This window comes from Coturnix japonica, chromosome 26 (genome assembly GCF_001577835.2).
Source record: "Coturnix japonica isolate 7356 chromosome 26, Coturnix japonica 2.1, whole genome shotgun sequence".
In the NCBI taxonomy this organism is placed as follows: domain Eukaryota; kingdom Metazoa; phylum Chordata; class Aves; order Galliformes; family Phasianidae; genus Coturnix; species Coturnix japonica.
Window position 1 is genome coordinate 1,144,554 of NC_029541.1, and position 15,427 is coordinate 1,159,980.

Consider the following 15,427-nt stretch of genomic DNA (forward strand, 5'->3'; position numbering starts at 1 on the left):
TGTATGCTCTCTATGGGTCCCAACTGTATGCTCTCTATGGGTCCCAACTGTAAGCTCTCTATGGGTCCCAACTGTATGCTCTCTATGGGTCCCAATTTTATGTGCTCTATAGGTCCCTACATGCTCTCTATGGGTCCCAATTGTATGCGCTCTATGGGTCCCAGGGCTGCTCGCTCGGTGCAGCCACCCCCTGCCCTCAGCAAAGCTTCACACTGGGGCCGTTCGGAGCCCGGCATCGGCTCTGCCGGCCCCGCTGAGCTCCGGCAAACAGCGGTACCGGTACCGGCTCGGCTGTGCCGGGCAGCCCCGCATCCCACCCAGCACCACCAACCGTCCCGTCCCGTCCGGTTCCTCCCGCACCTGGTGCAGCGCCGTCAGCCCGTCCACGTTGGTGGTGTTGATCCGCGCCCCGCGGCCCAGCAGCCGCTTCACCTCGTCGGTGTCCCCGCTGGAGCAGGCGGCCAAGAACACGGCGCCCTCCTCGAACCGGACCCGGCTCCCCCCGGTCCCTCGGTGCCTCCCTCGGCCGCCCCCCGCCGCCACCGGCTCCTGCTCGGTCAGGGAGCCCTTCCAGCGCCGCAGCTGCTCCGCCCGCCGCAGCCGCGCCGACTCGGCCCGCTTCCCTCCCAGGTGCTCCGGCTCCGACATCGCCGCCGTCCGCACTGAGGCGCAGGGAGCGGCGCGTCGCCTCAGCCCGGAGCGGGGCGCAGCGCCCCCGCCGCCATCTTCGCTACGCCCCCACCGCCGCCGCTACCGCCGCCACCACCCCCCGAGCGCCCCGCGGCATCCCGGGACTTGTAGTTCCCGCGGGGGGCGCCGCACCTGGCGCAGCTCCCGGCGGCCCCCGCGCGCCGCCGCACCTGGGCGCCAGCCGGACTACAACTCCCGGCATCCCCCGCGTGGGGACGCACGGACCGCTCCGCCCGCACAGCGCAGCTCCGCCCGCCCCGCTGATGGGGCGCTGTGCCGGACTCGGGCGCCCCCTGGTGGCCGCCCGCGCACCTGCAGCTGCTGCCACCCCTAAGTGCCGTTTTCCTTCCCTTTCGTTCCTCCCCGTTTTCCTATGGCTGCTCCGCTAATAAATAAGTGCTTCGTTTAGGAAACAAACGCAGCTTTCCGGCACAGCCCGGATTTGTGCCTCTCGCCTTTAACCGCTTCCTCGCCCCGTAGTGCGGAACATCTCAGAGCCGAGCCGACACCAGGTGGCGCGGGGACACAACGGCACCTGCGGCTTCGCCTCCATCCTAAAGGGCTCCATCAATGAAAGGGGCCGGCGGCCAAAGCCCTCCCTATAGAGGACAACGGGGCAGGGAACCTTAGGATCTAGGAACCTTGGACCTTAGGAACCTTGGACCTTAGGAACCTTGGACCTTAGGAACCTTGGACCTTAGGATCATTAAGGCTTCGAGACCCCCAAGCCCATCTCCAGCCCATCCCACCGCACTGCCTGCATCCCTCATTGCCATATTCCCATGGCTTTAGAGCCTCCGGGGATGGTGACCCCACTGTGCAGCTGTGTCAGTGCATTATCACCCCTCCAACCCCGCAGCAAAGAGCAGAGCTGAGATTTGCAACTGCAGACCCAACATTTTAGGATTCAGGGCCTTTTCCTGAGGATACCACTCAGCACTTCATTCATCCATTCCAGCTTTGGAGGAAGGAAGCAGGGACATGGGAGCCTCCAGAACCCGACAGCCCTGCTGCATTGCCTCCAGGAGCTCAGCTGGAGGGGGTGGGTCAGTCCAGGTCTGTGCGGGGCCATCTGCAGTGCTGTGCATTGCACGCTTCCTCTGAGTCATCTCATTTCCCAGCCCCGGGGGGAAGAACGTGGGTCCCCATGAGCTGTGGCTGTATCAGAGTTGAAACAAGGCTTTAGTCTTCAGCAGGAACCTGGGGAGCCGGGTGGGAGATCCATGGCCATCAGGACCACCAGGCCGTGGTGACATGGAGGTGCTCATGTCAACAGGCAATGCCCCACTTGGTAATGTGGTTCCCTGTTAGCTATGTCTGAGAAGCAGAGAACCCATCACTCTGCAACCACTACAGGAGGCTTCAGTGAGAAGGAATCAGCCTTTTTTTCCCCAAGGGACAAGTGATATGTAGGTTGCTCTATAAGTAGTGCCTCCTGTTTATTAACATGGAAACTACAGTAGATACAAAGAACACAGTGACACTGATAGAACAAATTCTCAGCTCCCCGCCTTCAAAGCTCCACAATCTTTCCTGAGCTGATGGCCTCAGATCTGGACTAGGCACTGCAGATGGGGACTTACAAGGGCAGAGCAGAGGGGGACAATCCCCTCCCTGCTCACTGCCACCCCTCCTTTGATGCAGCCCAGGATGCAGTTGTCTGCAACATCCCACTGCTGGATCACCTGCAGCTTTCTTTCCATCAGGATCCCCAAGGCCTTCTTTGCAGCGCTGCTCTCAATGAGTTCTGGTCTGCACACATATCTGGCATTGCCCAGCTGTAACACCCTGCACTTGCTCATGTCAAACCCTATTAGGTTCACATGGACCCTCATTATGAGCACGCTCAGGTCCCTTTGGCTGGGAGGTTTAGATTGACTGTTAGGGAGCGTTTATTTGCACAGAGGATGGCCAAGCGTTGGCATGGGCTGAGTGAAGGAGGGGGTGGAGCTCCCTATGTCGGAGATGTGCAGATGTGGCACTGAGGGATGTGATGCAGCGGTGGGACGCGGTAGTAGTGGGTGGTGGATGGGCGGGTGGCAGCGAGGTGGCAGAGGGCGCTGGGAGTGACACTGGGTTAACTGGGGGTTGCACCTCGCCGTGATGGGCGCCGCGGGGCCGACGGCCGCACTGCCTTCCTCCTCCTCCTCCTCCTCCTCCTCCTCCTCCTCCTTCTCCTCCGCCCGGGGCAGTGACATCAAGCCGTGCTGGCGCTGAGAGCGAAGCGCCGCCTCCCCCGCCGCCAACAAAAGTCCCCGAGCGCCCTCCGGGCCCCAACGCCGCATCCGCCGCCTCCCGACCCGCCCGGCCCGGCCCGGCCCACAGCCGCAGGTACGAACCGGGGCCGTCAGACCCCAACATCCCACCCCGCCCGCGGATGGGGAGCTCCGAGCACTGCACAGCCCGGAGGGATGCGGCCTCGAGGGGGGGAGAGGGTCGGTGCTGTCCGGTGGGCGGAGGGGCTCGGGGTGGGGGGAAAGCAAAGGAAGGTGTGGGGGGGAAAGCAAAGGAAGAGGGCAAAGTTTGGCCCCGGGGGGCAGAGTCACAGAACTTCCCCATCCGGGCCGGGTGCTGGCGGTGATGCTCACCGGGAAGTCCCAACGTCCGCGCTGCGCTCCTTCTCTCCCCGTGCCCTGCCGTCGCTTTGCCTTTCAGCAATGAAAAACTTTGGGGAGCCTGCAGGACCGTGCGAGCGGCTCCCATCATTGAGCAGCGGGCTCATCTCCGAGCGCTGCCGCTCCACAAAGCCCGCAGGTGGCAACGGGGCCACGCGTGGGAGCGGGCGTTGGTCAGCGCTCGGCATCACGCGTGTGTGCTGCCAGCAGGCAGAGATGGCTGGGGAAGATCCGGAGCAGCCGCTTGAATTCCTTTGGAGGATGCGGGGAGGGCTGAGCCGGGCCGGGAGGTGCAGGAGCTGCCAGCTGTGGGGTTGGCTCCTGGGTTATTGCTGCTCCTCGTTGCTGTGAGCGCGGCTCAGTGCTTCCTTGGCATCCACAGAGCGCATCGCCAAAGCAGGGACTGAGCGGTCCCCTCCCCGCCGTGATTCCATCCCTCTCCTCCATCTCCTTCAGGCAGAAAGCCCTGCCAAAAGTGCACGGAGCTGTGTCCAGGAGGAGGTTTGATCCCCATAGAAGCCAGGAGCTTTTCTTGGCGTCCCTGAGAGTGCTTTTGTTTTGGAGAAATTCAGGCTTTTCTTTGAGAAATCAGCTGAATGCCCAGTTGTGACAGGGAGCTTTCCAGTTTGTAAGCTGAGCCTGGGAGCCATGTGGCCATCGGGCAGCATCAGGCAGCTCTGCAGCTGCTCGTAGTACCCGTGCATGGCAGTGGGGCGGCACAGCACTGCCCATCCCTGCTGCAGATCTCAGGTGGGCAGCAGTGGTACCCCAGTGTCCCACTGCAGGACCTGGGGGCACAGTGTGTGTGTGAGGGTCACTCCTGACCACGCACCCCCTTCCCCCTTTCCCTCCTCTCCAGGCAAAGCCCCTGGAGATGTCAGATCTGGCACAGCTGCTGCTCTGTTCTTCGGTGTCTGCACTGATGCTCAGTGTTTTGTTGCATCCCAACACTCGCTGCCCTTAGGATTCCATTCTTTCACTTGCCACTTCAGCATCACTGTACCATCCTTTATTCCGATTTACACCACTGGCATCCCAGAGTCTCCTTATGTCACTTCTGTGACATGGGGGCTGTGACTGTGCCCCTTGAATCCCCCTTTTGTAGGGCTGTTCCCATGCATGATGCTGTGGCAGCTGCTCCATACATGATGCCATTTGCTTGGGGTCCCCATGGCCTGAATGCTGTTTCCAGTGCTCCATCCTACTCATTTCCCACCCATCCCCATGAGCTGCTTCCTTCTGCTCTCTTCAGGTGCCTCCTTCTATTCCTGCTCAATTCATGGCTATGCCAGCTGCTCTTTAAAGTGCAAGGCAGTTATCTCTCCCCAGGGACTATGATTTTCTACCTATTGCTTGCCCCTTTGCCAGACCATGTAATAATCCTGCATCAAGAATGAATATCATGCAGCACCAGTGCTTTCCTGCCGTCCATTTGTATTCATACTTTCACTGCAAAAAATCCCACAGCTTTTTGCATGGGCCAGCCTGAATCTCCTGTTCCTTAGTGATCTCATCTGAGCACAAAGTGAGCTATGAGACCTTGAAACCGGGGCTGTGGGACCCCAGATCCAGGGCTATGAGACCTTGAAACCAGGGCTGTGAGATGCAGCCTGACAGCTGTCCTGCTTGAGAAGGGATGAGACACACTGAGAAGCAGAGTCAGTCCTGTGTTATCCCTGATGAAGGGACTGATGTGGATGCAGCGGTGCCTCTGTCTGCCCCCTAAGGAAGCTCCTGAACCCTGCTGAACCCTGCCAGGAGGAAATAACAAAACAACGCATTCTCCAGAGAAACACTTTGTGTCCTTTTAAGGCAATGCAAGGGCTGGGACTGGAGTGAGCTGTCTGGAAGGGAGGGATTTGGCACCACTGTACCCTCGATAGGAAGCCCAGCCTGCAGGGTGTTGAGGAAAGGTTTCCTGCCTGCTGTGATCACACCCAAACAGCTCTGGCACCCTGGGGCTGCGCTGCCTCCTCCTCCAGCCCCACACCTGCATTGCCTTGTGTGTCTGTCCTGAACACGGCTGGCTGTGGGGCTGAGTCTGCAGCACCCACAGAACCTCGTATCACTGAGCACCTCCAGCGAGCGTTTGGTTCTGATGTCTTTGTGACCACCTGAGGTTGCCTTTGGCCCTTCTACTGCCCCCCTTATCCTCTGCTTCTCCTCTCTGCTGGCTTTGAGTTTCTTGAGTTTTCTCTTGCCCCAGTCTTCAAAATACCAGGGCTGGGTTGGAGCTCAGCCATTTGTGTTCGCCATTTGTCTTATGGTGGGTTCACCTGCACATTTGAAGATCAAGAGGCCTCTCATAACTCACCAGAGATGTTTCAGGAAAGAGGAGAGCAAAGGAGAAGCATTAACTTGCTGCCAGGGAGCTGCATGGTTGCTTAGCTCAGTGCTCAGGTGTTGGTCCTCTGTCCCAACCTTCCTACTCTTCTTCCTTCTTTCCCTTGCTCAGAACAGAGCTGTGAGCTGCCAGGACCTGTCCCCCATGGGTGCTGATCCCCTTGGCTGCTTTAAGTGGTCACACTGAGTTCTGCTGCTCCTTAGCAGCCCTTATGAATCACTGCAAACATTTTTCTGCCCCTTCTCTCCCCACAGGATGCCAAACTGGGGTGGAGGGAAGAAATGTGGCGTGTGCCAGAAGGCCGTGTACTTTGCCGAGGAGGTGCAGTGTGAAGGCAGCAGCTTCCACAAGTCCTGCTTCTTGTGCAGTGAGTACTGCCCTCCCCCTGCCAGCAGGACGCCTCTTTGTGTCCTGTTTGTGGGCCTTGTAAACATTTATGAGCCGTGTCAACACTCACTGGGTTTCCCCTACAAGCAGCTGGGCTGCAGGAGTCATATGGAGGCGTTCTGCTATCTTCCAGGCTGAAGGAACATGGATCAGCCTTGAGCATCGTGGGGTGTCAGGGCTGAGCTTAGCCAGCATCCATACGGCATCTCTGCACCAGGGAAAGTTGAGGACATGTCCCTGGAGCTTCATCAGATGCTGAAGGCTGGAGCATGAGATGGGCACCCCCGCCAGGCAGGAGGTGGCACAGTGCATAATGCTGGCCCTGGTCCTGTGTGTTGCTTTGCTGGGAGCTGGGGTATGGTCTGCCCTGTGTCTGATGGGAGGTGGCTTCCAGGAGCCAAAACATCAGCCAGGAGGCATTGACTGGGGAAAGGAAGGAGCTCAGTGCCATGGGGAAGGGAGAAGGTTGTCCCATATCTGCTCATGGAAGCACATCACCAGGGAGAGGAACATGGGCCTCTATCCCTGTGCTTTGCTCATCCTGCTCCTCATGTACCTGGTGGGCTCTGCCTGTCCTGGTGGGCTCCTCCCCAGCCCTGCTCCCTGGCCTTGTGCTGCTGAGCTGCTCTGAGTTCCTCTATCTTCCCCAGCACTGCTCTTGGGCCCCATCGGGAATGTGAAGCCACTATCTTTAGGAGAGAAAAACAAACACTAGGAGCTGATTTGCCAAAGAAATAATCAGAAAGGAGCCAAACCTACCACAGTGCATTAAACTGGAGATCAGCTCCGGGAGTGAGTGCTGATTGACTGCATGGCGTTGGTCCAGCTAAGGCAATAGTACAAGCAGAAGTGTGATGCAAGGAGGCTGCCTGGCCTCAGAGCAGCAGCGGCAGCTCTTGTCTGGTTGTTCTGTGGGGTGGCTCAGCTGTTCTTAGCAAAACAAAAGGTCCTTCAATGCGATGAGTGTGGTGTGCTGGAATTTGTGCAATGCAGAAACCGGGGGCTGATTTCTAGGAAGCAGATTGCGAAGGAATGTTTTTGTTGTGTGACTGTATTTGGGGCAGACGAGGGGCAGTGGAAGCATGGACTGAAGGCTGCACCCACCCAGCGTGGGGGGAGAGGAAAGTAGATGCCATCAGCACCACCACCATTAGGACAAAGCCCTTTGAACCCACTGCTGTCAGCTCCTACACTCCATCCCTCTGGGTTCTGAATGCAGAGCTGTCCCTACTTAGCTCTGAGCTGCTGCAGGGGATCCTAATGCCAATCCATCTCTTGTAAACCCACTCTGAGCCAAGGGATGCACAGTGCTGTGTGAGCCTGAATCCCAACCCCTGTTCAAAGGATGGAGAACATACAGTGAGCACAGGACCCTGCCAGCCCTCCTTAGATGGCCACATGCTTCCTTCCCACCCAGCAGTGCGTGGGGTTGCCTGCGGCCACGCAGGAGAAGCACCATATTTAGTAATAGGGCTGAGGAACGCTGCCTCTCACCCATGTATTGAGTGCACTGAGGGAGCCCTGCGCTGTGTTTGCATTCCTGTGATATTGGTAAAGGGCAAGAAACTTTCCTGCTGGCGAGGAGTGAAATGGGCTGCTAGGAGAGTTGACATTTAAGGCGTGTGAGCAGGATGGGGATGGCTGGGGGTGCAGCTGTAACAGAACTTGTTTTGGCACTGGCTGCTAAAGCTGTGGACTCTGCCTTGGGCGTCGTGCTCCAGCCGGGGCAGGTAAACACCGGAGATTGCTGGGAGCCTTGGATGTTTGCTGCTCCCCTCCCATCACAATGTGCCAGGAAGGGCTGGGAGCTGACATGGAGGATGAGATCAGAGCAGCACAGGAGCCCAAGTGGTCTGAGCCCAGCACTGGGGTCCCCAGCCCTGCTATTATCCTCTTATATCCCATCTTTGGTCCCACACTGACCTCATGGCCAGGACACCCACCTGGGCTGGAAGTGCTGGGTGTGCCCTGAGAACACCCCACTCATGGTACAGACCTGGGGTGGCACATTGACATGAATACCTGTATCATTTGTGGGGAAATTTAGGATTTGTGCCCTGTCCTGGCTCCAAACCTGCTCCCACCCAGGGTGCCGGCAGCAGGGAGGTTAACAGAGCTGCTGCCTTATTTATTACCAGCCTCGTTGCCCTGGTGGTTGCTTCCTTTTAAAGCCAGACAATGTTCTTGTTGTGATCCTTATCTGCAGCCGTTTTGCATGCACTCCCTTTGAACACTGATCTTGTCTGGGGTTTCCTTGCTCCTTGAAAGCTGAGCTGTGCTATCCCATGTGAGGACTTGTTCTCTGCAAGTTAATGAGCAGATCTGGATGCACAAGCTGACAGGGCCCTCCCTTTCTTCCAGTGGTCTGTAAGAAGAACTTGGACAGCACCACCGTTGCTGTGCATGGAGATGAGATCTACTGCAAGTCCTGCTATGGCAAGAAGTACGGCCCCAAGGGCTATGGGTATGGGATGGGCGCCGGGACCCTGAGCACCGACAAGGGCGAGTCTCTGGGAATCAAATATGAAGAGTGAGTTGAAGTTTTGTTTGGAAATCGGGGATGTTGTGTGCACCTTCCCCCTCACATCTGTCCAGATGTGCTTGGCTGTGTGCCCTGCAAAGCCCACTGTGTGTCCAGCAGTCCCCAAGCAGGAGACTGTCATAGACTCCCTGTTTCTTGGGGTCTTCCCATGTGCTGGGCATGCCACATGGCTGGCAATAGGCCCACATCTGCCCTGATGTTCTCAGTGGGATGAGGACTTAATGGGCACATCCCCATTGCCCAGCCCTGCTGCCCATCCCATCCCAGCACACAGCTGTGGAGCTGCGGTTTCTATGGGGGTCAATGCTGTCCTGACAGCCCCAACAAAAACAGGCTGGGATTTGCATTCCCATAACTCTCCCCTCCTCCTTCCTGTTCCTGAACGCCACTAATGAGCTTCCTCCTGTTCACAGGGGCCAATCCCACCGACCTACCAACCCGAATGCATCCAGAATGGCCCAGAAAGTTGGTGGCTCTGATGGGTGCCCGCGCTGTGGCCAAGCGGTGTACGCAGCTGAGAAGGTGATTGGAGCTGGAAAGGTAAGGATGGGGTAGATGGGGCACACACACACCCTGGAAGCCTGATGCCTAAAGGGGAGCCTTACCAGGATCCTCTGCATCCCATCCTGTGGCCCCATCCCTGCCCAGCTCTGAATGCAAGTGTGGTCCAGGCTCAGCTCTGTGCCATGAGGTTGGGATGGTGGGGAAGCCTCAGCAATGGGGCTGTGCTGGTGGCACTGGTGCTGCCCCACACATTGACCGCTGCACTTCATCCTCCCCACAGCCAGTGTGCATCCCCAGATCACAGAAGGGAGGCAAAGAGTGACAGGAGACTCCAGCACTGCACTGAGGCTCCAGCAGAGTCTGTGCGGGATGTGTCATATTTTGGTCATCCTCAAAATCCCAACCCGGGCTCTCATCCTCCTGGTGTTGTTGATATTTATGGGGACCCAAATCTGGCAAAGCAATCGTGCTCGAGAAAACCAGGGAGGATTCCAGAGCGTGTATTCAATGCGCTAATGTTTACTGGATGACTCTCAGCTACCTCCTCCCCCAGCCCTAATTTCACATTTTCTTCCAAAAAAGGTTTGATGTTTTCCAAAGCGTTTATTTAAATTCCTCTGTGAGGGCTCTGGCTGCTCTGTGTGCTGCTCGCGGCCCGTGAGCTCATCTGTCCCCGGAGGACTGGCAGAGCTGGGGGAGCTTTATTTTTGAGTGCTGGCTGATTCCTGCATTCTTAGTGTCTATTTTGCTGCCTTAGATCTGGAGTTGTCTCCCCTGAGTGCCACCCCTGGGCTAAGGTGCAGCAGCAGTGGCTCCTGGTGAATAATAACTCAGGGGATTTATTATAGTGTTTTAAGAGAGGGGTGATTACTTCTCACCCACTGCATTGTGCAAGTGACTGTGTGTGTGTGTTTGTGTGTGTGTGGGTCATGGGGTGTGAATGCTAAGTCTAGAAGGCAATGTTTCCCCACTGTGCCATCACCACGGGGCAGGAGGGTTTTGCTGTGCTGAAGGCAGGGATGAGGGCTCTTTCCAGACTTCCCATCAGCAAACCCCATTGCTGATGGCATTGAGTCAGAACCAAGGCCTCCAAAGGGACCCCACATCATACCAAAGCTTTGCTGTCTTGATCCCATTACCATCTAACCAGGCTCCTCTCCTGTCTCACAGTCCTGGCATAAGTCCTGCTTCCGCTGCGCCAAGTGTGGCAAGAGCCTGGAGTCCACCACCCTGGCAGACAAAGACGGGGAGATCTACTGCAAAGGTGTGTGCCATGTCCCCTGCCCTATAGAGCTGGTGCAGGGGGGGTCCCCAGGCTCAGGTCACCTCCAGTTGTCCTGGATGCTGTGGCTGGAGGTGTGAGAACAGGGATGGGACGGGGGTATGGGGGATGGTGACCACACAGTTGCTCTGGGGGGCACAGCAGACATGGCAAACCCTGCTCTGCTTCAGAAGAAGAACTGCCAGAGTGCCCTCATGCCACTGTCCTAATGTTACTCTTCCTCCCTTCTCTCTGCAGGTTGCTATGCCAAGAACTTCGGGCCCAAAGGCTTTGGCTTCGGGCAGGGGGCCGGGGCTCTCATCCATTCACAGTGAGGCACCAGGAGCTGAGCTCTGCTCCTCGTGGGCTCCTTCAGCCCAGCCCTGGGCTCCCACACACCGCAGCGAGCTCCCTCACCTCCTCCATCCCCGCCTGCTGCTTTGCGGCACCAGCGCCTTCCCCTGCCCTGACCCAGAGCTCCCCAAAGCTGTGGGAGCCCCATTACCACCTCGGGTCCCTTGGCACGGGCACACAGCTTGCTCCCACCTGCAGTGAGGCCCCCAGTGTTCTGCTCCGCGTTGCTCATCCCATTGGGATGAGCCGCGCTGCGCCGTGTCACCCAGCAAGGAATAAACATCAAAGCTGACCCAAAGCATTGCCTGAGGGGTTGTTCCCCCAGCACAGGGGGTGCAGTGTTGAAGCAGGAGCTTAGGATGGAGCTGGAGGGTGGGAAGTGGTGCTATTGCAGCTTGCAATTAAAGCAAAGGGGCTCCCCTGTAGCTCTGCAGCCCCCTCAGCCTATTTGTGACCATTTCCAAAGCAATGTTTCCTTCCTGCCCTTCATGTGGATGCACCGTATCCAAACCCATCAGTCGTGCTCTGTGGTGCTGCTCCAGGCAGCTGTGCTAACAACTCAGAGCTTTGCACCTACTCCTGGGTTGGGTATGTATTTTTTTTTTTGCTGGATTCTGATCCTCCATCTTGGCAGCTCCCCAGGTTCAATTTGTTTTCACTGAAACACTTGGCTTTCTATGTGTGCTTCTCTCCTTTGACCGGCACAAGATGCTCACGGATCAGCCCCACTGTCTGTCTATCCCAGTCTGCAGTGGGATGGCTGCAACTGCTTCCCTCTGCTGGCTGCTGCTCCGGACAGACAGACAGATGTGTCTGTACATCTGCACCCATGTGCTGTCCAATGCGCTGCATCCACAGCAGCCAGCCCTGATGGCAGCCTGGGGGCTGCAGTGCTGGGGATTAGGGGTGGGGTATCCAACACCACCCCCAGAGAGATGTCCTGGGATGGTGGGGACAGAGCTGCAGCATCGAGCTCTGTTGGCTCAGCAGAATGAGACCCTTCTCTTGGTCCGTCACCAGAGGATGGAGGGGAGGTGGCAGGCTCTGCTGGAGCTCATGGCTGTGGGAAAGTGATCTTCCCATGTTGGCTGGAGGTGGTGACGCATTGAGAAGTGGAGGCAGCCCCAGCTGTCAAGGAAAGAGAGCGTGGGTTTGGTGGCCCAACAGTGTCACTGACATCCCCACCTGCTGGTACAGAGCTGGGAGGGACAGCCCCAAACTGCTCCTGGGGTACCCCATCCCTGAGCGTGTGCTCCTTGCAGGGACCCACCTGCTCTGCTCCTCCCAGAGCCCCACAGGGTCCGAGCTGACCCCCATCTGTGCCCGACATCCCAAACTGGGACTACTGGGATAACTGGGAGCAGTGCCAGCGTGGTGATGTTGGCCTCGGGGAGCACGAACCAGTTCCTGACTGCACAACGGGCCCTGCCCTGTTAATGAGGGATAATGAGCTGCCTCTCCTGGCGCTGCAGACTTACCCCCTGGCCATGCTGGCTGCCAGCACTGCCCCCAGCAGGCATCAGCCCCAGACGGTGACCCCGCTGCAGCTCCGTGGGGTTTTATCCCCCTTTTTTTGGACTTTTTAGTTTTACTTTGCTGAGCAAAATATTTGCTCTGCACACTCAGCACCTCTGGGTCCATCCATGCACTCGGGATCTTGGGATGCTGCGACTGTCACTCCGTTCAGCAGCCCATGGCCAGCTCTGTGCCCCCAGATGTCCCCACAGGCACAGCACAGCAGGGCCAGCTCCTGCCAGGGGCTGGCATGGGAACAGACAGAGCTGTCGTGGTTGGGAACAAGACAGGCTGGAAAGGCGCCGGTGTTTTGCTGCTGGGGAGGGAGGACTCCGGCGGGACCGAGCTGCGCTGCACAGCCCCATCCCTGCTCAGTGCAGCCACATGAAGCTGGAGATGCTGCATCCACTGTGGGACAGGATGGGGACACCAAGTCATTCTCTTCTGGGGGAGGAGGTGGATTCGGGGGGACAGGAGCTCTGTGCTGGGTGTGGAGGGATTGGAGCAGCTCCCTTGGGTGCAGGGTTGGTGGGTGTACAGCTGCCTCATGGTGGTGGCATGGAGATTCCCATCTATGGATGTTTTCCTGCCAGGCTCCCTCCTTGCAGTCCCTGCATGGTTGGTGCTGCACCTACAGCACTGTGTCCAGGCAGCACTGCATCCTGTAACCCCAAGTTTAAGACTCATAGACCTCTTCTATGGCTGATACTGCACCTCACAACCCTCTATCCTGGCTGCTTCTGAACCCTATAGCCCCCTAGCCCAGATAGCCCTGCACCCACAGCCTTCTGTCCTTTTTGGTACTGCTCCCCAGAATCCCACTGCACCCCACAGCCCCTTCCTGGCTAGAAATGCCCCCAACCCTCACCGTGCCCCAGCTGGCACTGCACCCCATAGCTCAACATGCAGATGCCATTGCCCTCCATAGCCTTGCTACCATCCATTGCTGCACCCACAGCCCCCTGCAACTCCCCAGTCCCATAGGACTGCAGCTCTATGCCTTGTCCTCTCCCTGCTGTGTCTTCACCCACACTGTGCCCTGGGCTGTTTGCATGGGGCTCCAGCACTGCACCCACCTGCAGGCAACCCTGAAAGCACCGTGCAGGTGGGTGCAGTGGGGCTGCATAGGGCTTCGCCTGGGCGTGAAGGGTGCTGCAGAGCAGGAGGGGCCAGGCGAGGCGGGGAAGGAATGCAAGTGGGAGAGCGGCTGGGCATGTAGCAACAGATCCTGGGGAGCGCGGAGCTGGGGATCCCACACGCTGCATGGGGCAGGACACGGAGCTGCAGCCATAGGGACGGTGACATGGGGCATCCCAGCGCTGCCACCCCACTGTGAGAGCTGCTGGGGGCTGATCTGGGGTCATTGAGCTGCAGGGGTGGAAATCCACAGCGGGGGATGCGCGGCTGCAGGAGCTGAGGAGCAGCCATGACCCCAGAGAAGGTGCTGCGGGAGGGACTGCTGGAGAAGCGCAGTGGAGGGTTGCTGCAGCTCTGGAAGAAGAAGAGGTGCCTGCTGACTGAGAAGGGGCTGCAGCTCTTTGAGCCCAAGGGCTCGCGACGAAAGGAGCTGAGCTTCGCCCGCATGAAGGCGGTGGAGTGCGTGGAGTGGAAGGAGAGGCACATCTACTTCACCGTGGTGATGGACGACAGCCATGAGATCGACTTCCGCTGCGCGCAGGAGGACCCGGGATGGAATGCTGCCATCACCATGGGCCTGGTCCGCTTCAAGAACCAGCAGGCCATCCAGGTGGTGCGGGCACGGCACAGCTGCAGAGCAGGTACCGGCCCTGCTGTGCTCGGGATGTGGGGACCTTGTGGTGGGATCATGCCCTGGGGTGCTCCGGTGTCCTCATGGCTCCAAGATGGAGGGGGGAGGTCTGTGGATGAAGTGGTCCTTTCTTGGGTCTGCATTGTGTGCCCCCCTGCTCTGGGTGGGCTCTGCTTCCTCCCGGTGCAACCTTCCCCTCCCCTTCTCCCCCAGCTCCCCAGATTTCAACCCATTGCACCTCAAGAGAGGGACACACTAACATTGTCCCTCTCACAGAAAGGGGTGAGCTCTGCCTTCTGGCACATTGGGATGGGGGTGGGGGTGACAACACACTCCCCAGGGCTGACCCTGCACCTTCCCAGCACGGGCAGGGTGGGTGAGCAGTGCTTCTCTCCGCAGTGGTGCAGTACGACGCAGCTGCAGTGGGACAGCGCATGGCTGCACAACGTCCGCGGAGCAGGATGGAGACAGCGCTCAGCTCAGTGGGAGGAGGGGAGAATAGGATCCCAGCTGGAAACTGAACCTTTTTGGGGCTCCCCAGGAAGGCCAGTGCAGGCACCGGCCCCCGTGCCATAGGACAGGACAGTGAGGCACCAGGGCATGGCTGCAGGACTCCAGCTGCACCCACTTGGACTGATGGGGCAAAGGACACAGCCAAAGCCACCACCAGGGGCTCCCAAAGGTGATGGATGTGGCCAGGACCATGGCGGACTGATGGAGACCCCTGGACCTCCCCTGCAGGACAGGGGATGGGATGGGTGAGGCTGACTCGAAGGAAGCAGCACGGCGATGAGCTATGGGATATCGGATGTGGATGGGGGCACAAACCTCCCTGAGACCCCACATGGTGGAAGGACTGGAGAGGAGACCCCTTGGTCACCGTGCAGTGACACGACTGCGCTGCAGGACGCTGCTCTGGGGATGGCAATGTGACAGTGTGGCCCCTAAATCCTTGTACTGACTGTACTCCCAACAGGTCCTACTGCTGCTTTGTTCTTGTTGCTTTGTTTTGCGGGACTACACAGTATATGGGAGAACACTAACACTGCACAGTGTTGTACATTGACATCCCCTTAAATCTGCCAATATCTCATGCCAGGCTCCTGTGCCCCCAATCCTGCTGTGCCCTGGTGTTCCCATGGTGGCTGGGGTTGGGTTTGGGTCAGGGTGAGGGTCAGGTCTTGCTGCTGCCAGGCGGTGCAGGCAGGACAGCAGCAGGAGAAGGGATCCATCACAATAGGGCTGTGCCTGGACAGGCTGTGCTGATGTGAGTGCCCGGAGCTGCTGAGCTCCACAAGCTGCAGCCTGAGCCCCACGGCCTGGGGCTGTGCAGATCTGCTGGGAGCACACCCAGCTGCGTGGGAACAGTGCAGCACAGTGTCCCTCCGGCCCTGCCCTGTGCCAAACCAGAACTGGGTGTCTCTGGGGAGGGACAGTGGCACGGTCA

The 15,427-nt window shown here is 58.4% G+C and overlaps 3 protein-coding genes across 10 annotated transcripts in view; 2 read left to right on the forward strand and 1 right to left on the reverse strand.

Annotated features, from left to right (window-relative positions):
- The window catches only part of PPP1R12B (protein phosphatase 1 regulatory subunit 12B), a 79,141-nt gene extending 78,392 nt beyond the window's left edge, over positions 1-749 (reverse strand). For 4 of the 7 annotated variants that reach the window (XM_015884831.2, XM_015884833.2, XM_015884836.2 and 1 more), the window contains exon 1: positions 361-747. In XM_015884831.2, coding sequence (XP_015740317.1) covers positions 361-648 — 288 coding nt within the window. In that variant the 5' untranslated portion in view covers positions 649-747. Of the gene's footprint in view, positions 1-360 lie in introns of all 7 variants that reach the window. The other 3 variants (XM_015884835.2, XM_015884830.2, XM_015884829.2) reach the window with 3 other exon arrangements.
- Positions 750-2,674: 1,925 nt separating this feature from the next.
- CSRP1 (cysteine and glycine rich protein 1) lies at positions 2,675-11,151 on the forward strand. Of its 2 annotated transcripts, none has more exons than XM_015884856.1 (6): positions 2,675-3,021; positions 5,904-6,016; positions 8,398-8,566; positions 8,992-9,118; positions 10,253-10,346; positions 10,602-11,151. In XM_015884856.1, exons 2-6 carry the CDS (start codon positions 5,905-5,907, stop codon positions 10,676-10,678), a joined length of 579 nt encoding a protein of 192 aa, XP_015740342.1. In that variant the 5' UTR covers positions 2,675-3,021; position 5,904; the 3' UTR covers positions 10,679-11,151. The 2 variants fall into 2 exon arrangements, with proteins under 2 accessions (XP_015740342.1, XP_015740344.1); XM_015884858.1 differs by lacking the exon at positions 2,675-3,021 and adding an exon at positions 5,406-5,424 and having other exon boundaries at positions 10,602-11,122.
- Positions 11,152-11,280: 129 nt separating this feature from the next.
- PHLDA3 (pleckstrin homology like domain family A member 3) lies at positions 11,281-15,095 on the forward strand. The gene is made up of 2 exons (XM_015884859.2): positions 11,281-13,990; positions 14,380-15,095. Exons 1-2 carry the CDS (start codon positions 13,639-13,641, stop codon positions 14,499-14,501), a joined length of 474 nt encoding a protein of 157 aa, XP_015740345.1. The 5' UTR covers positions 11,281-13,638; the 3' UTR covers positions 14,502-15,095.
- The last annotated feature ends 332 nt before the right edge of the window (positions 15,096-15,427 follow it).

Excerpts from the sequence above, each read along its gene's own strand:
- CSRP1 (XM_015884856.1), top strand. The coding sequence starts at position 5,905 with ATGCCAAACTGGGGTGGAGGGAAGAAATGTGGCGTGTGCCAGAAGGCC. Across the intron at positions 6,017-8,397 it reads CAAGTCCTGCTTCTTGTGCA|TGGTCTGTAAGAAGAACTTG; the intron begins GTGAGTACTGCC and ends CCTTTCTTCCAG. Across the intron at positions 10,347-10,601 it reads CGGGGAGATCTACTGCAAAG|GTTGCTATGCCAAGAACTTC; the intron begins GTGTGTGCCATG and ends TTCTCTCTGCAG.
- PHLDA3 (XM_015884859.2), top strand. The coding sequence starts at position 13,639 with ATGACCCCAGAGAAGGTGCTGCGGGAGGGACTGCTGGAGAAGCGCAGT. Across the intron at positions 13,991-14,379 it reads ACGGCACAGCTGCAGAGCAG|TGGTGCAGTACGACGCAGCT; the intron begins GTACCGGCCCTG and ends TTCTCTCCGCAG.